Source organism: Papilio polytes, unplaced genomic scaffold, assembly GCF_000836215.1.
Source record: "Papilio polytes unplaced genomic scaffold, Ppol_1.0 DF824102.1, whole genome shotgun sequence".
Lineage (NCBI taxonomy): Eukaryota > Metazoa > Arthropoda > Insecta > Lepidoptera > Papilionidae > Papilio > Papilio polytes.
In genome coordinates this window covers 2,878,463-2,893,595 of record NW_013525102.1, presented here as the reverse complement: position 1 = coordinate 2,893,595, position 15,133 = coordinate 2,878,463, and the positions used below count along the sequence as shown (strand labels likewise).

The 15,133-nt window shown below is 34.3% G+C and overlaps 1 protein-coding gene and 1 non-coding gene across 2 annotated transcripts in view; one reads left to right on the top strand and one right to left on the bottom strand.

Moving 5' to 3' along the window:
• Positions 1–1,199: 1,199 nt before the first annotated feature.
• Positions 1,200–15,133, top strand: part of LOC106099443 — a 52,185-nt gene continuing 38,251 nt past the window's right edge. Inside the window, exon 1 of the mRNA XM_013278002.1 lies at positions 1,200–1,361. Within this exon, the coding sequence (XP_013133456.1) occupies positions 1,281–1,361 (81 nt within the window). The 5' untranslated portion in view covers positions 1,200–1,280. The remainder of the gene's footprint in view (positions 1,362–15,133) is intronic.
• On the bottom strand, positions 12,590–12,661 carry Trnam-cau. The gene has a single exon. It is a non-coding gene; the product is annotated as a tRNA-Met (tRNA).

Here is a 15,133-nt window from a genome sequence, read left to right as displayed (position 1 = left end):
AGCAAATACTATAAATTTTATTTTACGGTTGTTAATAATATTTTAATAATTTCGGTAGCTAAGTGCTCAACTAACCATGTAACTTAAAATATTCATTTAAATTTGATTTTTAACTGCCCTACATCTTTTGGGTTGTTGCGTTATGAAGGTATTCGGATGTAATTAATTTAAAAACTTTATGTTACTAATGGGATTTCAAAAAACATCTTTACTGTTTTCTTAACATTAAAAATCAATTTCAATCGTAACTATTCATGGTACTTATGATACGCTATTGAATTGTTTATCGTCTTTAAGATATAGCCAATGAACCCATTACAAAAGCATCCTAAGTGATTCCCGGGTAACTTTTTCTATTGGAGAGTTAAAGTGGGACAATAATTGTGAGATAATTCTGGTATTTAGTTCAATAATATAACTGATTGCTTTTAATGGATTTAGAATCATGCGTGCATGTTAATGTTCTGTCCGGCTATAAAAATGTACGTGCCGCGGGTGTTCCGTCTGACTATTCTATCTGTTTAAGGACTACTCCTTCTGTGTACACTTTGTGGTTTAGTATTCATTTTATTCAATAAGTAATTCTTGACCCTGAATACTATTGTCCAAGCTTACCGCTTACCAACCTAATTCATAGAAAACAATAGAAATCCAAAACATTTTAAACCAAAAGCAATTTTTATTTTCCAATTAGAGCGTTTGCATTGAAATGTTCGGTAGTAAATTTTAGTTAAACTTAATCTACCGTAACTAAAAGCTGAAGGCATCAAAGAATATGTTAGTAACTATCTAAATTACAGCAATTATTAGTATCAAATACAAACTTTTCTAATATTAATCAGTACTCAGCTATTATAACGTTGTTACTTTGAAATGTTTGCGATGTTCCTGTCATTAAGTTAATCGTTGTTATCCCGTCAACAATGCTATGGTTACGAAATCGAGGACGGGTTTTGTGTAAAAGTAAAATTTATGGAATGACAGTGAGGGATGGGAGAGCAAGCACATCAGCTGTGCGCACCTCGGGGCACGCGGCTCAGTCGCCCGCCGGTCGAGCTCAACATCGCTCGTTCATCTCACCTGCCGTAGACGCGCATACTCATATTCCGACAGACTATTATTTCGTCTATTAAAACAATAATTCCAGCCTTAAAATTAAGTTCGGTTTCATTATTAATTTGCGAATTTAATACATTTAAAATAGTTTTTGTAGAAAAGAATTTTTTGTCAAAATACAAAAAAGAATAGCAAATATTTATTAATAAAATAATGAAGGAAAAATGCCTTGGAACTGTTTGTGGGGATACGAGTCTCCGCCGCCCGCGTGCAGGGTGAGCGAGCCGCTGCATCTCATATCGCAGGTAATTAACGTAGTATTAATCATGTTGACATATAAATTACTAATATTTAATCCATTACATAGTTTAAGAATACTTTTTGCACATAAAAAGCAAACAATGCCTGTTATACAAAGCATAAACAAACTTGCAGCAGTTAGGAAAGATCTACAGTCTTGTCACCATATATCAAGAATGTTTAATACTTTTACTTACAATCGGCGATTTTAAATACACCAACTATCGTGAATTGGTCATATGTACATAGGTTATGTACACTTGCAATATAAGGATATGATAAAAGACTAAAATTATTTGTACCTATATAGGTATCTTAAAAGTAACCTAACATTAAAAAATATTGAAAATAGTATAATACTAAAGGGATGAAACTTAAGTGATATGGGACACGAAACTCTCTTTGCCCGTTAATTAGTTAAATTAAGTTATTTAATTAATTAGAATGTAAATTATTTTAATGTTAAAATAATTTACTTGGTTGAGTTTATCAACGAATACTTCGTCAATGTTCTATCTAAATCACTTCTGTCAATAAATTAGCTACATTGATCTACGGAATCTGAAATAGTTCAATTCCGGGATTCTATCTGGGTTCTTGGCAACCGTGACATGCATATCAAGTAGCTGTGGTCAGATAACCGATTGCTAAGTCGCGTATATCTATTTAATCTTTGTAACAAATAACCTTTTACTACAATCCATCCTTAACAATGACTCAAGCTTTTCTTAACATTATAACGATATTTTAAATGTAAATAACACTAGTAAAGCTATTTTTGTCATTGACAATTTAAGCCTCTTGCCATAAATCGTTTTAAATCTGCAGAACAATAAATAAAATTGTTATTTAAAGTATGTGTGTCGAAAACTTAATCCTTGCGAACAAGAACGCACTAGTAATATATAGAATTGTAGTGTCATAACGAAGTATACTGTGTGTTTAGCGTGAATTCATAATGTAGGACGTCACTCAGGAACTGAGAAGTCGCAGGTCAGTCGGGAGAGAGCAATGTTATCGACAAAATGTAGTCGCCATGATAGAATTATCACTATAATGCACTTCTTAACCAAGTAATGTAAATTCTCACTTTATGCATAACATTGTTATTTTATGCAACATAAACATTGTGCGAAGGTTAAGTTTATCATTTGAATTAAACTTGTTATCAGTCACCTTTAACTCGACTCTTCATATGCAATTATTTAAATAAACAAAACCTGTTAATAATTATTAATAGGTTGCAATCGTGCTACTTTATGTAAGCTTGTATAGAATTGTCTTTTCCATTTAACGTAATTTTCTAAATTTATATAATTTTGACTATTAACGGGAATGTAGTTACTACTAACTTACTTTTGTCTTAACGAAATTTAATACAATATCTTTAAGATTATGTTCATTTCTTACTTGGAAATTTCATACTGTTCATAAGCCATTAAGTCAAATAACTAGCTTTAAAAACTTATCAGTTCGTAAAGTGTTCATTGATTACTTTGTTAGTGCGGGCCCCCCTGTGCAGTTATATTGCTATTGTTTTGTGTGTATGACATCATTAGTTTGCCTTGGCGAGTGTGGTTAACGGTAGAATGCTAATGTGTGATGGTCCGTTGGCCGCCGCGGGCCGACACCCGACAGCCGCCACTCCGACGCACACCGACACTGAGAGCGACTTCCCGAATGTTGCGCAAGCGCAAGTGCAGCGCCTGCGCCCACGCGGCCGCCGACACGCCGGTAAACATCGCCCCAAGTTCACTGTCAACTTAATCTATTTTATCTATTGGTAAAACAAGAAAGTAACACGTCTCGATATATTATCTGTATTGACGCATTCTTTCGCAGTATCGAATGTCACTTGTGATTTGAAAGCTTTTAGTCAATGGAATTCGTTAGCGTCGTATAACGAAGATGTTACCACAGAAAACGGCAATAGTTACTTAGATTATGTTTAGTAAAAGCGTAATAAGATGCATTCCGCATACATGTTACTATGAAGAGTACTAGTCATTTAAATTATGTTTGATGTTCTTATTTCCTTAGCGATTATATAAAAATCTAGGTTAAATGTACTAAGTAAAACTTTCTAAGTCTTATAAACAAGTATAAGAAGAATAAGAACTTAACGTCTCTTTCTTATAGCGAGTTCGAGTACTGTCTATAACTTTTAATGAGCTTTCAATGAGTTGCCGGATGAAATAGAAGTTTTTAGCATTCACGATATTTAAGCCGATAGACACATTCTTCGAATAAAATTGCGATAATGGCTGTTATTTGTTGCAGATGAGTATTGTAAAGAGTGAAGTCATTGTGCCTTGTCTATCTCGCGTTTATAAGTTAATTAAGATGGTGTGTGCGGCTCGTAGCGAGGCTATCGGCACACGGAGCGGACAATGGGGCCTGTGTGTCGGCGGCGCTTTGAGACCGAGGCCTCCATGCGATTAGTTAAATCATAATGATACGTTATTCCTTATTGTTTACATCCTTTTAAACAATGCTTATCGATTATGGGGAGATTAGTTTGTGTACTATGAGAAAAAATGCATTGCTTTATTTGTAACTTTTGCAGTCGTTAGACAAATACCACGACATTACTAAATTTTTATTTATAGTGGGCTCTATCTTGATTCACTCAATTATGCGAATAGCGAATTGAAATAAAGAGAGTAAAACATATATCTTAATTTAGATTCATGGAAAAAATAAAAGTGAAAGCTTAAAGCTCCCTTGTCCATAAAGCAATAGTTAACCGGTTGACTTTATGAATGGGACACGTAAATATGTGGCGAATGGATCTTGTGGATACGGGTCGGTAGCGGGCTAGCGGGTACAGCGCCGATCGAAAGCTCTTAGCGGGGTCCCGACGGCGCGGCGGCGGCAGCGGCGGATATACGCGATGATTTAATGTGCATTCCTGCGGGGCGCCCGCAGCCCGCAGACCAGGCGACCGCGACCGCGCCTGCCTCGGACCTTGGGAACGAGATTAAACCACATTCGTACGACGACTCACAAAGCACTTTGTCACCGCATTGTCCCATTTCTTGCGTTCTTAAGACGCTTTACTTGAAAGATTATATCTGCTTACAAAACAAAATAAAAACCTCTTTACTCTTTTAACTTGAGACGTCCAATTAAAATAAAGAAAAAAGTTTGGTTGGTATTTACTAAGTAGTTTCTATAACTGTCCCTATTTATATGTAGAAGCGATACAACAATAACAGCCAACTGGTAAGTATCCGAATTAGCTTAATAGTTGGACAATAATTTCACTAAAGCGTAATACAAGCCGGACGTTACAAAATACCGGAAGTGTCGCAAGCGTTTGTTGGCGGAAGTGGTGCGGCCGTACGGTATGGTACGGGAGATGCGACTGCAGGTGCGTAATGATGCCTCTAATGAACATGTCGGGAGCGCCACAGGCTCACATTACCGCTAATGTAGTACGTAATTGGTGCAATTTGTCAATTGGCGCAATGATCTAAAATGCCCTTTGTACGTATTTGATATAGTTCATATATCCGCGGATCGTTTTTGGTATTACATAGGTGGGTACTGCTAGTTGGTAACCTTCACATATCTATCAGATTGCGTAACTTCGTGTATTAGTGCCAACGCCCTGGCTCTATTAGCTCTAGGGATACCGGACATGATATAGAGGTAACCCCTGTGGTCTTCTTTGGCTCCTAAGTCTTTGACCGTAATTAAACAATTCACCTAAATGCACTTTCTTTACACAGTGAGAAATGGGTTAGGATTTCATCCAGTATAATCAACGTTACGCGGTCGTATACTCGGGGTACCTTGTCCTACAATCGATCAATACTCTATGATACTTATCAAAGAAATCGTTTAACTTTGTAGCAATCGTTCGGGAATCCTGCCGTTTACTGGTTTACGTGGGAACCGCGGACCACCCAACACTGTTTATAATAGAGATAAAGAACGTATTTATTTTCAATTAGGACCATTTAATTGACCTTCAACTAGATTTGAAAGGAACAATACGGACATAAAGTTACATTCAAATAATGCAAGTGTTTATCTTTTGTCTAATTTTAGTTTGTTAAGTATCGTGTTACTGGTGGTCTTGAATTTCCTTGCTGAAACACAAACCGGTCGCGTTCATTGCGCAGCAGGCAGGGAACCTCCAAAAAAATAGCACGCCTCACGGAGCACGCGCGCCACCTGACAAGCAACGTCCACTTAACACTGCTCAGCTTTTAATTACATACATTTGTATACCTATATAAGATGATAGAATATATAATTTAATTAACCCGGCCAAGTAAAGGTTTTTCCAATGAAGGGTTTTGACCTTTTTTCACCGTTCAAGAAAAACTTATCAAAAAATTCTCGTTTCTTCTTTTTTTATAGATTTTGAAGTCTACAATCTATGTTCTGTCTACCCAGTAAAGTTAAAGGAGTGTGATTCACAGTCATAAGTGTTAAATTTAAACAACCCCATGCAATGAATCAATACGTTTGAATGGAAGTCATAAAACTAAATTTATTCCCTTATTCGTTCATGAACAACAATCTAAAAATATTACGGGCCACCTGGCGCAGGCGCACTTTTGACTCGGAATGTTGCGGGTAACATTATTTACTATGGGACTCTAAACCGCTACAGTACTAACCCTTGACAATGTTTTTTTTTCTCAATGTGTGCACACAATTTAGAAGTACAATTCGAAGTTAATTGGTTTCGAAACATTTCTGACTTGAAATAGTTTTTTATATTGCATTATTTACTACGGTAGCGTTGTTATATTCGACACCGATTGTTTTATTTGAGAGTGATTTAAATTTTCCGTGTAATTTCCAAGCACTGTAAGATCTTTATATCTTTGAACAAGATCATGCCCCAAATAGCACTTGGGCAAATTATACTGAAGCAGATGTTGGCCATAAACTTTGAAATATCATGCCGCGTGAATCACAGCCGCCTGTAATGATACAAGATGTGTCAATAACCTTTACAAACGACACTCCGCTACAAAAAATACATCTATTCTCATGTAATTTAATATTTCAGATTTGTACATCGATAAAGAAAATCTCAAACTCTGGTCATATGTAATGTAATATTTATTGTAAAAATAGTTATTTTTACATCATTTTATTATCTTCTTCAATGTGTGATTTACCCTGTTTTTAAAGAATATGAATAAGGAATGACAAATGTGTGAAAATGAGCAGTCCGTGCCTTTCTTATCGCCTGAAGTTTGAAAAATGGCGCAACGTGACAATTTTTATCTATATTTTTTATTACAATGCAACGTTAAGTAAGTTAATAAAAGTCACGGTTGAATAATTACTCATTTAAACACATTGAATTCTAAGAAACCTATTTATTGTTCCCCGGACATAATTACTTCAAAAGCCAGGGCAAAGAACTTTGTCTAAGTAACGTCGACTTGTAATTTACTTTTAGCAATAGGTGTGTTTTAAGGGACAAAAAAGTTTAATACATTCGTGAAATATTGTAAAAACTAAAGCTTCATCGGAGATTACGCTGCGGTTTCTCTTTGGCATTCTTAGGAAGGATTTATTAAAATGTGGCTGCATTACTCGTCTCAGGACTTAGATTTAGAAGTGAAAGTAACTGGGACCTCCTTAATGACAAATTAGTGACTCATATATGAAAAAAAAACAGCAGTAATAGCTGATTTTTTTACTTACCCAAGATAATTGTAGAACAAGATTTATGACAGACAATGTATCGCTATGATTTAAGTGACGCAAATCCATCGCTGAGTCATTCTCTTCAATCATTCAGATCGTTGACGGTTTGGGCAATTAAGTTGTCACTGCACCATAACTGAAAGTTTATGTTATGAGTACAGCTTTAAGTATACTAACAAATGTGGTCGAAAGATATCAAATGATAACTACAATACAGTCAGTACAAACTAACATACGACAGTAACGACGCGCAATGGGTCGCTTTGAGTTTGAGATTTTTCGGTAAAATCATCGAGAAAATTAGACAGAAAATTTAGTTTTGGTTATAAAAATCTTATCAACATGTTTTGGACACGTCTTATCTCTTAGCATTCCTTTTATCTGTTGCTTCTTACCCAATTAATTTTAAAGACGCTTTCAATTTTAAGTGTATGATCTTCGGTTGCATCTCTTTGGCTGTTTCGATAGTACTCGTAGATTTCTATTGAATACGAAATCATTTAACAATACAGATAAAAGGAGAACGAACCTTTGTTAGATTTATTTCAAATAGTAAAAAGTAATGTTAGAAATTACAAGTCACTGTCACAGAAACCTTTAAAAATGAGTAAATGTACCTACTTTCCATTGTTTTACAACTATTATGGTATTCCTATCGTTAACCTGGTTTCGAAGACAATACGCATGTTGTCATTGTTTTACCAAAAAGAGACATCGTCCACTTTAATGCTGTTTACATTATGGACTCATTTATTTTACCGATTTCTTAACTTCAAATATTTATATTCATACGTACGATAATGAAGCATTATTCCAATATTATTGATAATCGAAATTACTACGGGATCTGCATTTAACTATTTATTTTTCATAGGTTAATAAACCGCGTAAACATTTGGATATATACGTTGCTGCAGTAAAACGCGATACCTAACAGATTACAGCTCTTTTTCAGTTGTTTTGGACAAAAAGGAAATTAGGTTCACGACGAAAGTAAAGTCACAAAATATACATTCTTTTCCGCCTTCATTAATTGGAAATGTTTAGACCTAACGTATGCAAATAGATCAAAAAGGCATTACAATTGCACTTATATTAGGGTTGCAAATTAATTATTCAATAAATAATAGCGTTATCGTAACTGAGATATAATTGTAACACATATTGTTATATTAGTTTGCGCAAGGCGTAGATGTAGGCCTCACAAGAGCACACAGTTGACGTCACTATGAGGTTTCAACACCGCACAAACAAAGCACAGACTAGTTTGTGGCTCACAGACATTGTGCTCCCATTTTCCAGCTCAAGCAATTAATGTTCCATTTTCGGCTAGAAATTTCTTTGTCAACCTTAATTTTTTATGCTGTTTACATACTTTATGGTCTTGATATTTTGCTCGTCAAACACGCAACGATTTCAAAGTTGAAGTTACATTTAGATAAATGTTCTCTTATATAGGTGTTTTAAACGAATTAAGTATTTAATAGGTAATTTATAGTTTGGTAACCAGGAATGCAAATATCTTTACGATTCGAGTCAATCAGGAGAATATAAATCAAATGGAGAAGTTCTTTTCATTCTAATCATGAATCAGTCAGTAATCCTCATTGAATGCGACCCGTATAAACTGCCGACAAGATTTAATTTAATTGAAGTTATGTTTATCACAATGTCCTTAACGATGATAAATAGAATTTTGATTGGAGTGACATAACTAGAGTGCTATTTATGACTACTGACGGTCACATATAATAAATTTAATTGAATAAAAAAATGAAGACGATTTTCTATTTATAATTCTGAACAGAAATTGTGGTTTATAGCCTTGAGTTTATTTCTAGAATAAGTGATCAAACAGGTCAAGTCAAGTACAATTAATTAAACTGTATGACATAAAATCAACAGAAAATAACAACGTAGTTATGTTTATGTATTTTCAATATAAATTTAATGACAGTTTAAGTAAATCAAATATCCATCAAGGAATCTTTGAAAATAATTTTTAACTACATAAATGAAAATTGAATTGTCGGTAGAAGTTTACCAAGTGGTTACAGTGGGATTCCACTGCCTGATCTCCATCCATATTGCATTGACATGAAACGATCACTTAACGCATCGGACGTCGGGACTATACGTCAATGTGTCAGCATTTAACGTCCATTAACATATTCCATCACATTTAGTGTTACGAAATTTCACACTGTTTTACGTTTACGAGTTTAATTTATGATTGCTGTTTCACTTTTACTTTAAATAAACCTCTAATACATGTACGACTAGAAACATGCTTGGAATGTATACAGGAAATGTCTAAACGAATTTTATTGCCGCTATAGTAGCAATGCATATCCAAGGAAGAGAAAAGGTACGAAGTGAGGGCAGGGGGAAGCTATAAGGGTGCGGTCACATCTAGCAATTATATAAGGCGCGTGGCGATCGCGAGAAGCTCGCATTGCCTTTGAACACTGCTCAGTAACGTCGTTAAATTAAAAAAATAAAGCGCTAGATCTGAACGCACCCTAAAGCATTTCACGTACAGTGCATGCTCTGCGCGGGCGCACACATTGCGCCGCAATATCCGGACGCATTATTGAATTGTGCAACCGTATAAGTTTTCGTTATAAATAAGTCAACATAAGCTCCATTACGCGTGTGGCATATACCAGTCGGCTCTACCAGTTGATTCATATAAACAGAAATAATTGATTTATGTTTGCTAAATAGTTGCCTTGTTGCTTCGCACTTTGAATACTTTTACGTTCAACAAACTTGAGTTATGTATCATAGTTAACGAATCTTAGACTATAAATTCTTTTACGACAATTTAAGTGGATAATATTATAGCAACTTAATATTAGAGTACCAGCAATCGTCAGTATTTTCTATACCAAACAATTACTTAGGTATTCATAAAAGAAAAGTGGTAGAACTTTTTAATTTAAACTATATTGTGCAACCTTAACTATGTCAGATAGAATGGCATGTTCTATACTTTCACTCTGCCCACCCTATATGGCTCTGTACGGACCAACTGTTAGTTAGTAATAAAAAGTTATTTCCTGTTATTAATTTGTTGTGTACTAACGATGTTTTTACTACTACGATACTGAGATATCAATTAAATATCGTATTTTTTTATTTCAAGAGAAAACGGCCTATATTTGTTAGAAATGTACTTGAACATGGCTCATCTTTTTCATATTCTTCTTCATCTAAAAGACACTAGTTACGGTGAGCAGTTTAGAAAATATGGGATTTGTAATTTTGCAAGAAAAATAGTGTTTTCATTTATTTCTTTAGCTTATAAAAAAAGTTTAGGTTCTTACATTTTAATTTCGATCTTATCTTTGTTGTTTTCAACTTTTCAAATTGTTGGCCAGTATCCAATCTCGTAGAATTTGTAGGTTTCTTTGCGCTTCCTCGTCATTTAGTGCACTATCTAGAACTTTCAAACTTCTATTACATTCTTATTAGTTTAGCTCGGGTTATTTCCTTAAAATTCCCACTAACCCAAGAAGTAAATAATGCTAATACAAATTAATATAAATATTTTTTGTTTGAAACTTATTCTTTTCGAAACCAATGTTAAGATTTTGATGCAACTTAGGTAGGATGTCCTGAGAACTCCAGAGAAGTGGTGCCCCAAAATTCATGTTATACCAGCTGTTTTGTTACAGTAACTGTCGTCCCAAACCCAACTGGTAAATGCAAAATAGTTGTTTAAATGTTAGCAATGTCTTGCAAAGGTGAACTGTGCGGATACGAGTGGGGCAGGGTATTGGCGCGATTTCTTACGACTAACGGTAAACTTCATGCTAATTTTGTGACAGATCGCGTTGTCGTTTCGCGGCAATCAGTTCTGGTGTCGTTTAGAGCCGCTTCAGTGGAAACGCACCCTTACGTTCCTTTTTACAGATTGTGTCATTAGTTATTTGCCGTATTAACATTAATAAATTGAAGTTTTATCTACAGTCAGTTTCTATTTGTTTTTTAATTTATTTTGATAACGTAACTATTCATTATCACAAATAATTTATTTTAACTCTACAATTGGATAAGGAAGTCTTTAGTGCGTATTTATGTTGGTTTAAACAGATATTGAATACAAACTTAACTTTAGACTTTAAATGTAAAATTTTGATAGGATTGTCACAAACAATTTGGATGTGTTGGCTTATGACTGAGTATGAATAAAAAACCTTTGTGTCTCTGATGTTTACTTTTTTTAATATACTCTCACCAAAATGGTACTTGCAAATTTGTGACCAGTGCACGAGCTATGAACTCACTTCCTGTCACGATCGAAACTTAATAAGCTTGGTGAAACGTGTTGATTGATTGCCTCTCGATATATGAAGAATTAATGTGTGGCTCCATCTAAGTAATGTTGATCGCAAGCTAGTTAACATTCCAGGGAGTAATACAAAATAATTTTATCTCACAATTTATAATTATAATCGATCAACCGTTGAAGTCTGTAATAGGATTCGAAAAAACAAAAACAAACAGATTTCAGGTGCAAATCTCGTATTTGCAAGAATGATTGATGTTTTGAAAACTATTTGCAGATTGTATTAACACCATTCTGCAATGGAATAAGTATTCCTTAATAGGGAAGCGAGGAATTTTTCAATTCACAGTCGTGTGGTGTCGCCCCGGTCGGTCTTTCGGTCGGTGTGTTTAATTAAGGTAATCGTTTGGGTTCGTCCGCTGCTGCGGCGCTCTGTCCTCGGGGATTGCTTGCAATCTGTCGCTCGGCGAATTTGAATCGATAAGATATAACATAAATACATCTATATTTATACATATGGCGAGAAAAATATGTGTGTGATTTTGTATTCCTTAATTAGCAAGATGTAAATAAACTTGAATGTAGGTTTATTAGGCTTAAAAACTTGGAAATGTGTAGCTTATTCCCTTTTAAACACAATACGGTATATAACAGTAGCATGTAATAAATACATAAGTCAAAAAGGGGTCCATTTTATAACATTAAAAGAAACGTTAATTATGCGCATGACTTTTATTAGTTTATGGTAAATAATTAGTAGAATGCATCTCTATTTGCACCTTTCTGGTGCGTGCGTGTTGCCTGAGCCACGTGACCTATGTTGGGGTCGAACCCCACGCGCTGTCCTAGAAACATAAGGGAGTGCCGATAATTATCGCTGAACCATTGGGGTAAAATGACTTGGAACCAGAGAATAACAAATGAAATCGTAAATTTCCATATTGATCTTAAAGTGCGTGTCACGCAATTTTGTAATATGGTAAATCGTATATAATAAAGGTAACATTACGTACAATAATACTTGTACATTATCTACTTTTATAACTTAACATTTAGAGACCTATTTCATAGTGAATCCATCATTTCGATGAATCATCATGTCTTGCAAATTAAAAGGTAGTTTTTTTCGTAGTTGAAAAACACTTGTTTAATTTTTTTGTTACAAAAAACTATTACAATGTTATTTAAGTTTCAAAATAATTAAAACTAATGATTTCATAAATGTCAGATTTAAAAAAAAGACACAAAAAGATTTATTAGCAGAGCGTGGTTTCGATCCACGGACCTCTGGGTTATGGGCCCAGCACGCTTCCACTGCGCCACTCTGCTCTTGAGATAAGCGTCGAAAATATATTTCTGTTTCCACCAAATATTTTAAAGCGGGTAGTTTCATAAGACAAAAGTACATACTTTTTTTAATTTACATGCCTTTATTACATTACGGTACTATCATATCATACGCATATATCTTTCAGATCGAATTTATATTCATTGTAATAAAGCATTAAGTTACTTGAGTAGTATTTATTGTAGCTAAGTATATTATTACAATAAAATACAGCTTGATTGTGAGAGAATTACACGCCAGTTTCAAGTGCCAATTAAAATACTAGTACTCAAGTGTTAATCCTTAAGTGGGTGTGCGGGAACACTCTGCCGTCGCGGAGGCAGCGGGGTTACAAGACGGCTCTCCGTCTTGACTTCACTCAACATTAAACAGGCCTTTGCTTTAATTGAATACACCAATTAACGTTCCTAACCCAATAACAGCAGCTTCGTTTAGAAACACTCCGCCGACTTTATACAACCTTATTATTAATTAGCGCTTTATTTTCCTCGTAATTTTGTTTTCGCCAAGGTATTATTTGATCACACAGCTATGTTCTTGTTCTTGTTATAACATGTTAAAAATTTTCAAAGATGACACATTCAAGTTTAAATGCTTTGACCCAAATATACCAAGTTAAAAAACATGCAATCGAACAATCTCTAGAACATACCCTTCTTAGCCCAATAAGTCAATAACGATACCATTTTCCCCAAAAAAGATTACTTAAGAGACACATGGGTTGATATTCTTTGTTTAATTATCCATTACTTTAATAACATGTCGTGCGTGAGGCAAGAAAACTGAATGTAACAATGCTATCAGTCTAAGAATAGCAGAACAATACAAACTGCACAGATAAGGTGCCTATAAAAGCGTTTAACGCGCACTATCCAGTAATTCCTTACAAACACGTGCTTTATTCACAATATTTAATTCTATACACTTTATCGTACAAATATGTACAAAGTAACATGTTTTTTTAATCAACGTAAGAACAAATTATTTTAGACCATATTTAGAGAAGATGGATAAAACAATTGAAAATCGGAAAGTGCGCATCGAAATGTATTAAATTATATCAATGAATCTATTATTTTATGCATTTTGTCTCATTTCAACGGAAAAATGGCAACTCAAAGTCACTTACAGTACCAATAGAGTAGCTAAAAGTACTAATATCGCATTGTTAAGCACAAGGATAACATAGCCTGTGACAGCTGCTTTGCTTTTTATGTGAACGCTGTACCACGTACACTCAATCGCTCATACTAATGAAGAGATTCCATCTTAGTTCACAGGCTCGATAGCGCTTCATACATCTTGATACTTTATTAAACCGTGAATAGACAACTTGGAATTACATTGAAAAACATAGGTTACGTAAATGTTTCATGGATTATTCATTAAATGTCCAACAAGTATCGGTCTGCTTTGAATTTTCAATCTACAATTTTAACAATTAAAGTCATTTCTTTCTCTATACAATATTCGAAGAATACTTTTTATTAAAACTAAATTCATTTAGTAAATTCGTTTCTTCGATCCACCGGTGATCAATAAATCTCCACTAAATAACCTAAAGCTGTATGCATGCAAATGTCCTTTGCAAAGTAACGAGAAACGATTAGAGTTTATGCTTGGCTTTGGCAAGCTGCCGCATCGCTCACAATAACGCATGTTGCCCACGTCCAGAGAATGTGTTAAAACGCATTACTAGGAAACAAATTTAGTAACAAATATTGGTAGTGTGTAGCGCCGCGATGCGTGAAAATATTTCTATTTGCTTCCAATGTAGTTAATAGATTCTGTTGTCATACACGTATATGTTTAAATTCCTATGTTTGAAAGAAAAACTTCTACCTATTTATTTAATTATTATAGAAATTGTATGTGTTTCATCACATTCTTTGGTACGCAATATAAAATTTTTGAACTGAATATTTTCAGCATATTTATCTGTATTTTAGCAATAAGATCACCGAAATGAAAACAATAAAAAAAGATTCATATTTACATTCAGTTGTTTTGCTATGTGCACTTGTTATCAATAACCAAATAAGGAAATTATTTGAAATTACAGAGTATTGTCTGTAGCGATAGTAAATTAGGCCACCTGTTTACAAACATTGCTTATCATTTTTATTTGAATAGTGAGTATTTATAGTACATACTTGTACATATTAAGTCAAATTTTACTTGAAAATCTCTCTCCCTATTACCCATATACAACTTTTGTTTTCTCAAAAGTACATTAAATAAACGATGTAAATGTTACTGCAAATTGTTACACAAATATTGTAATTGAGGATTGGCCTCTTCTCTAGAGACTCGCGTGATGCAAACGATAAAGTCTCAAACAATACACGATCCCCCAATATCTCTAGGGAATACAATTTGTACTGCTTTACTCAACTCGAATGCATTAGTTGTGGTAAGAAGTTTTAGTATATCTATAAAGCGCGGAAATATAA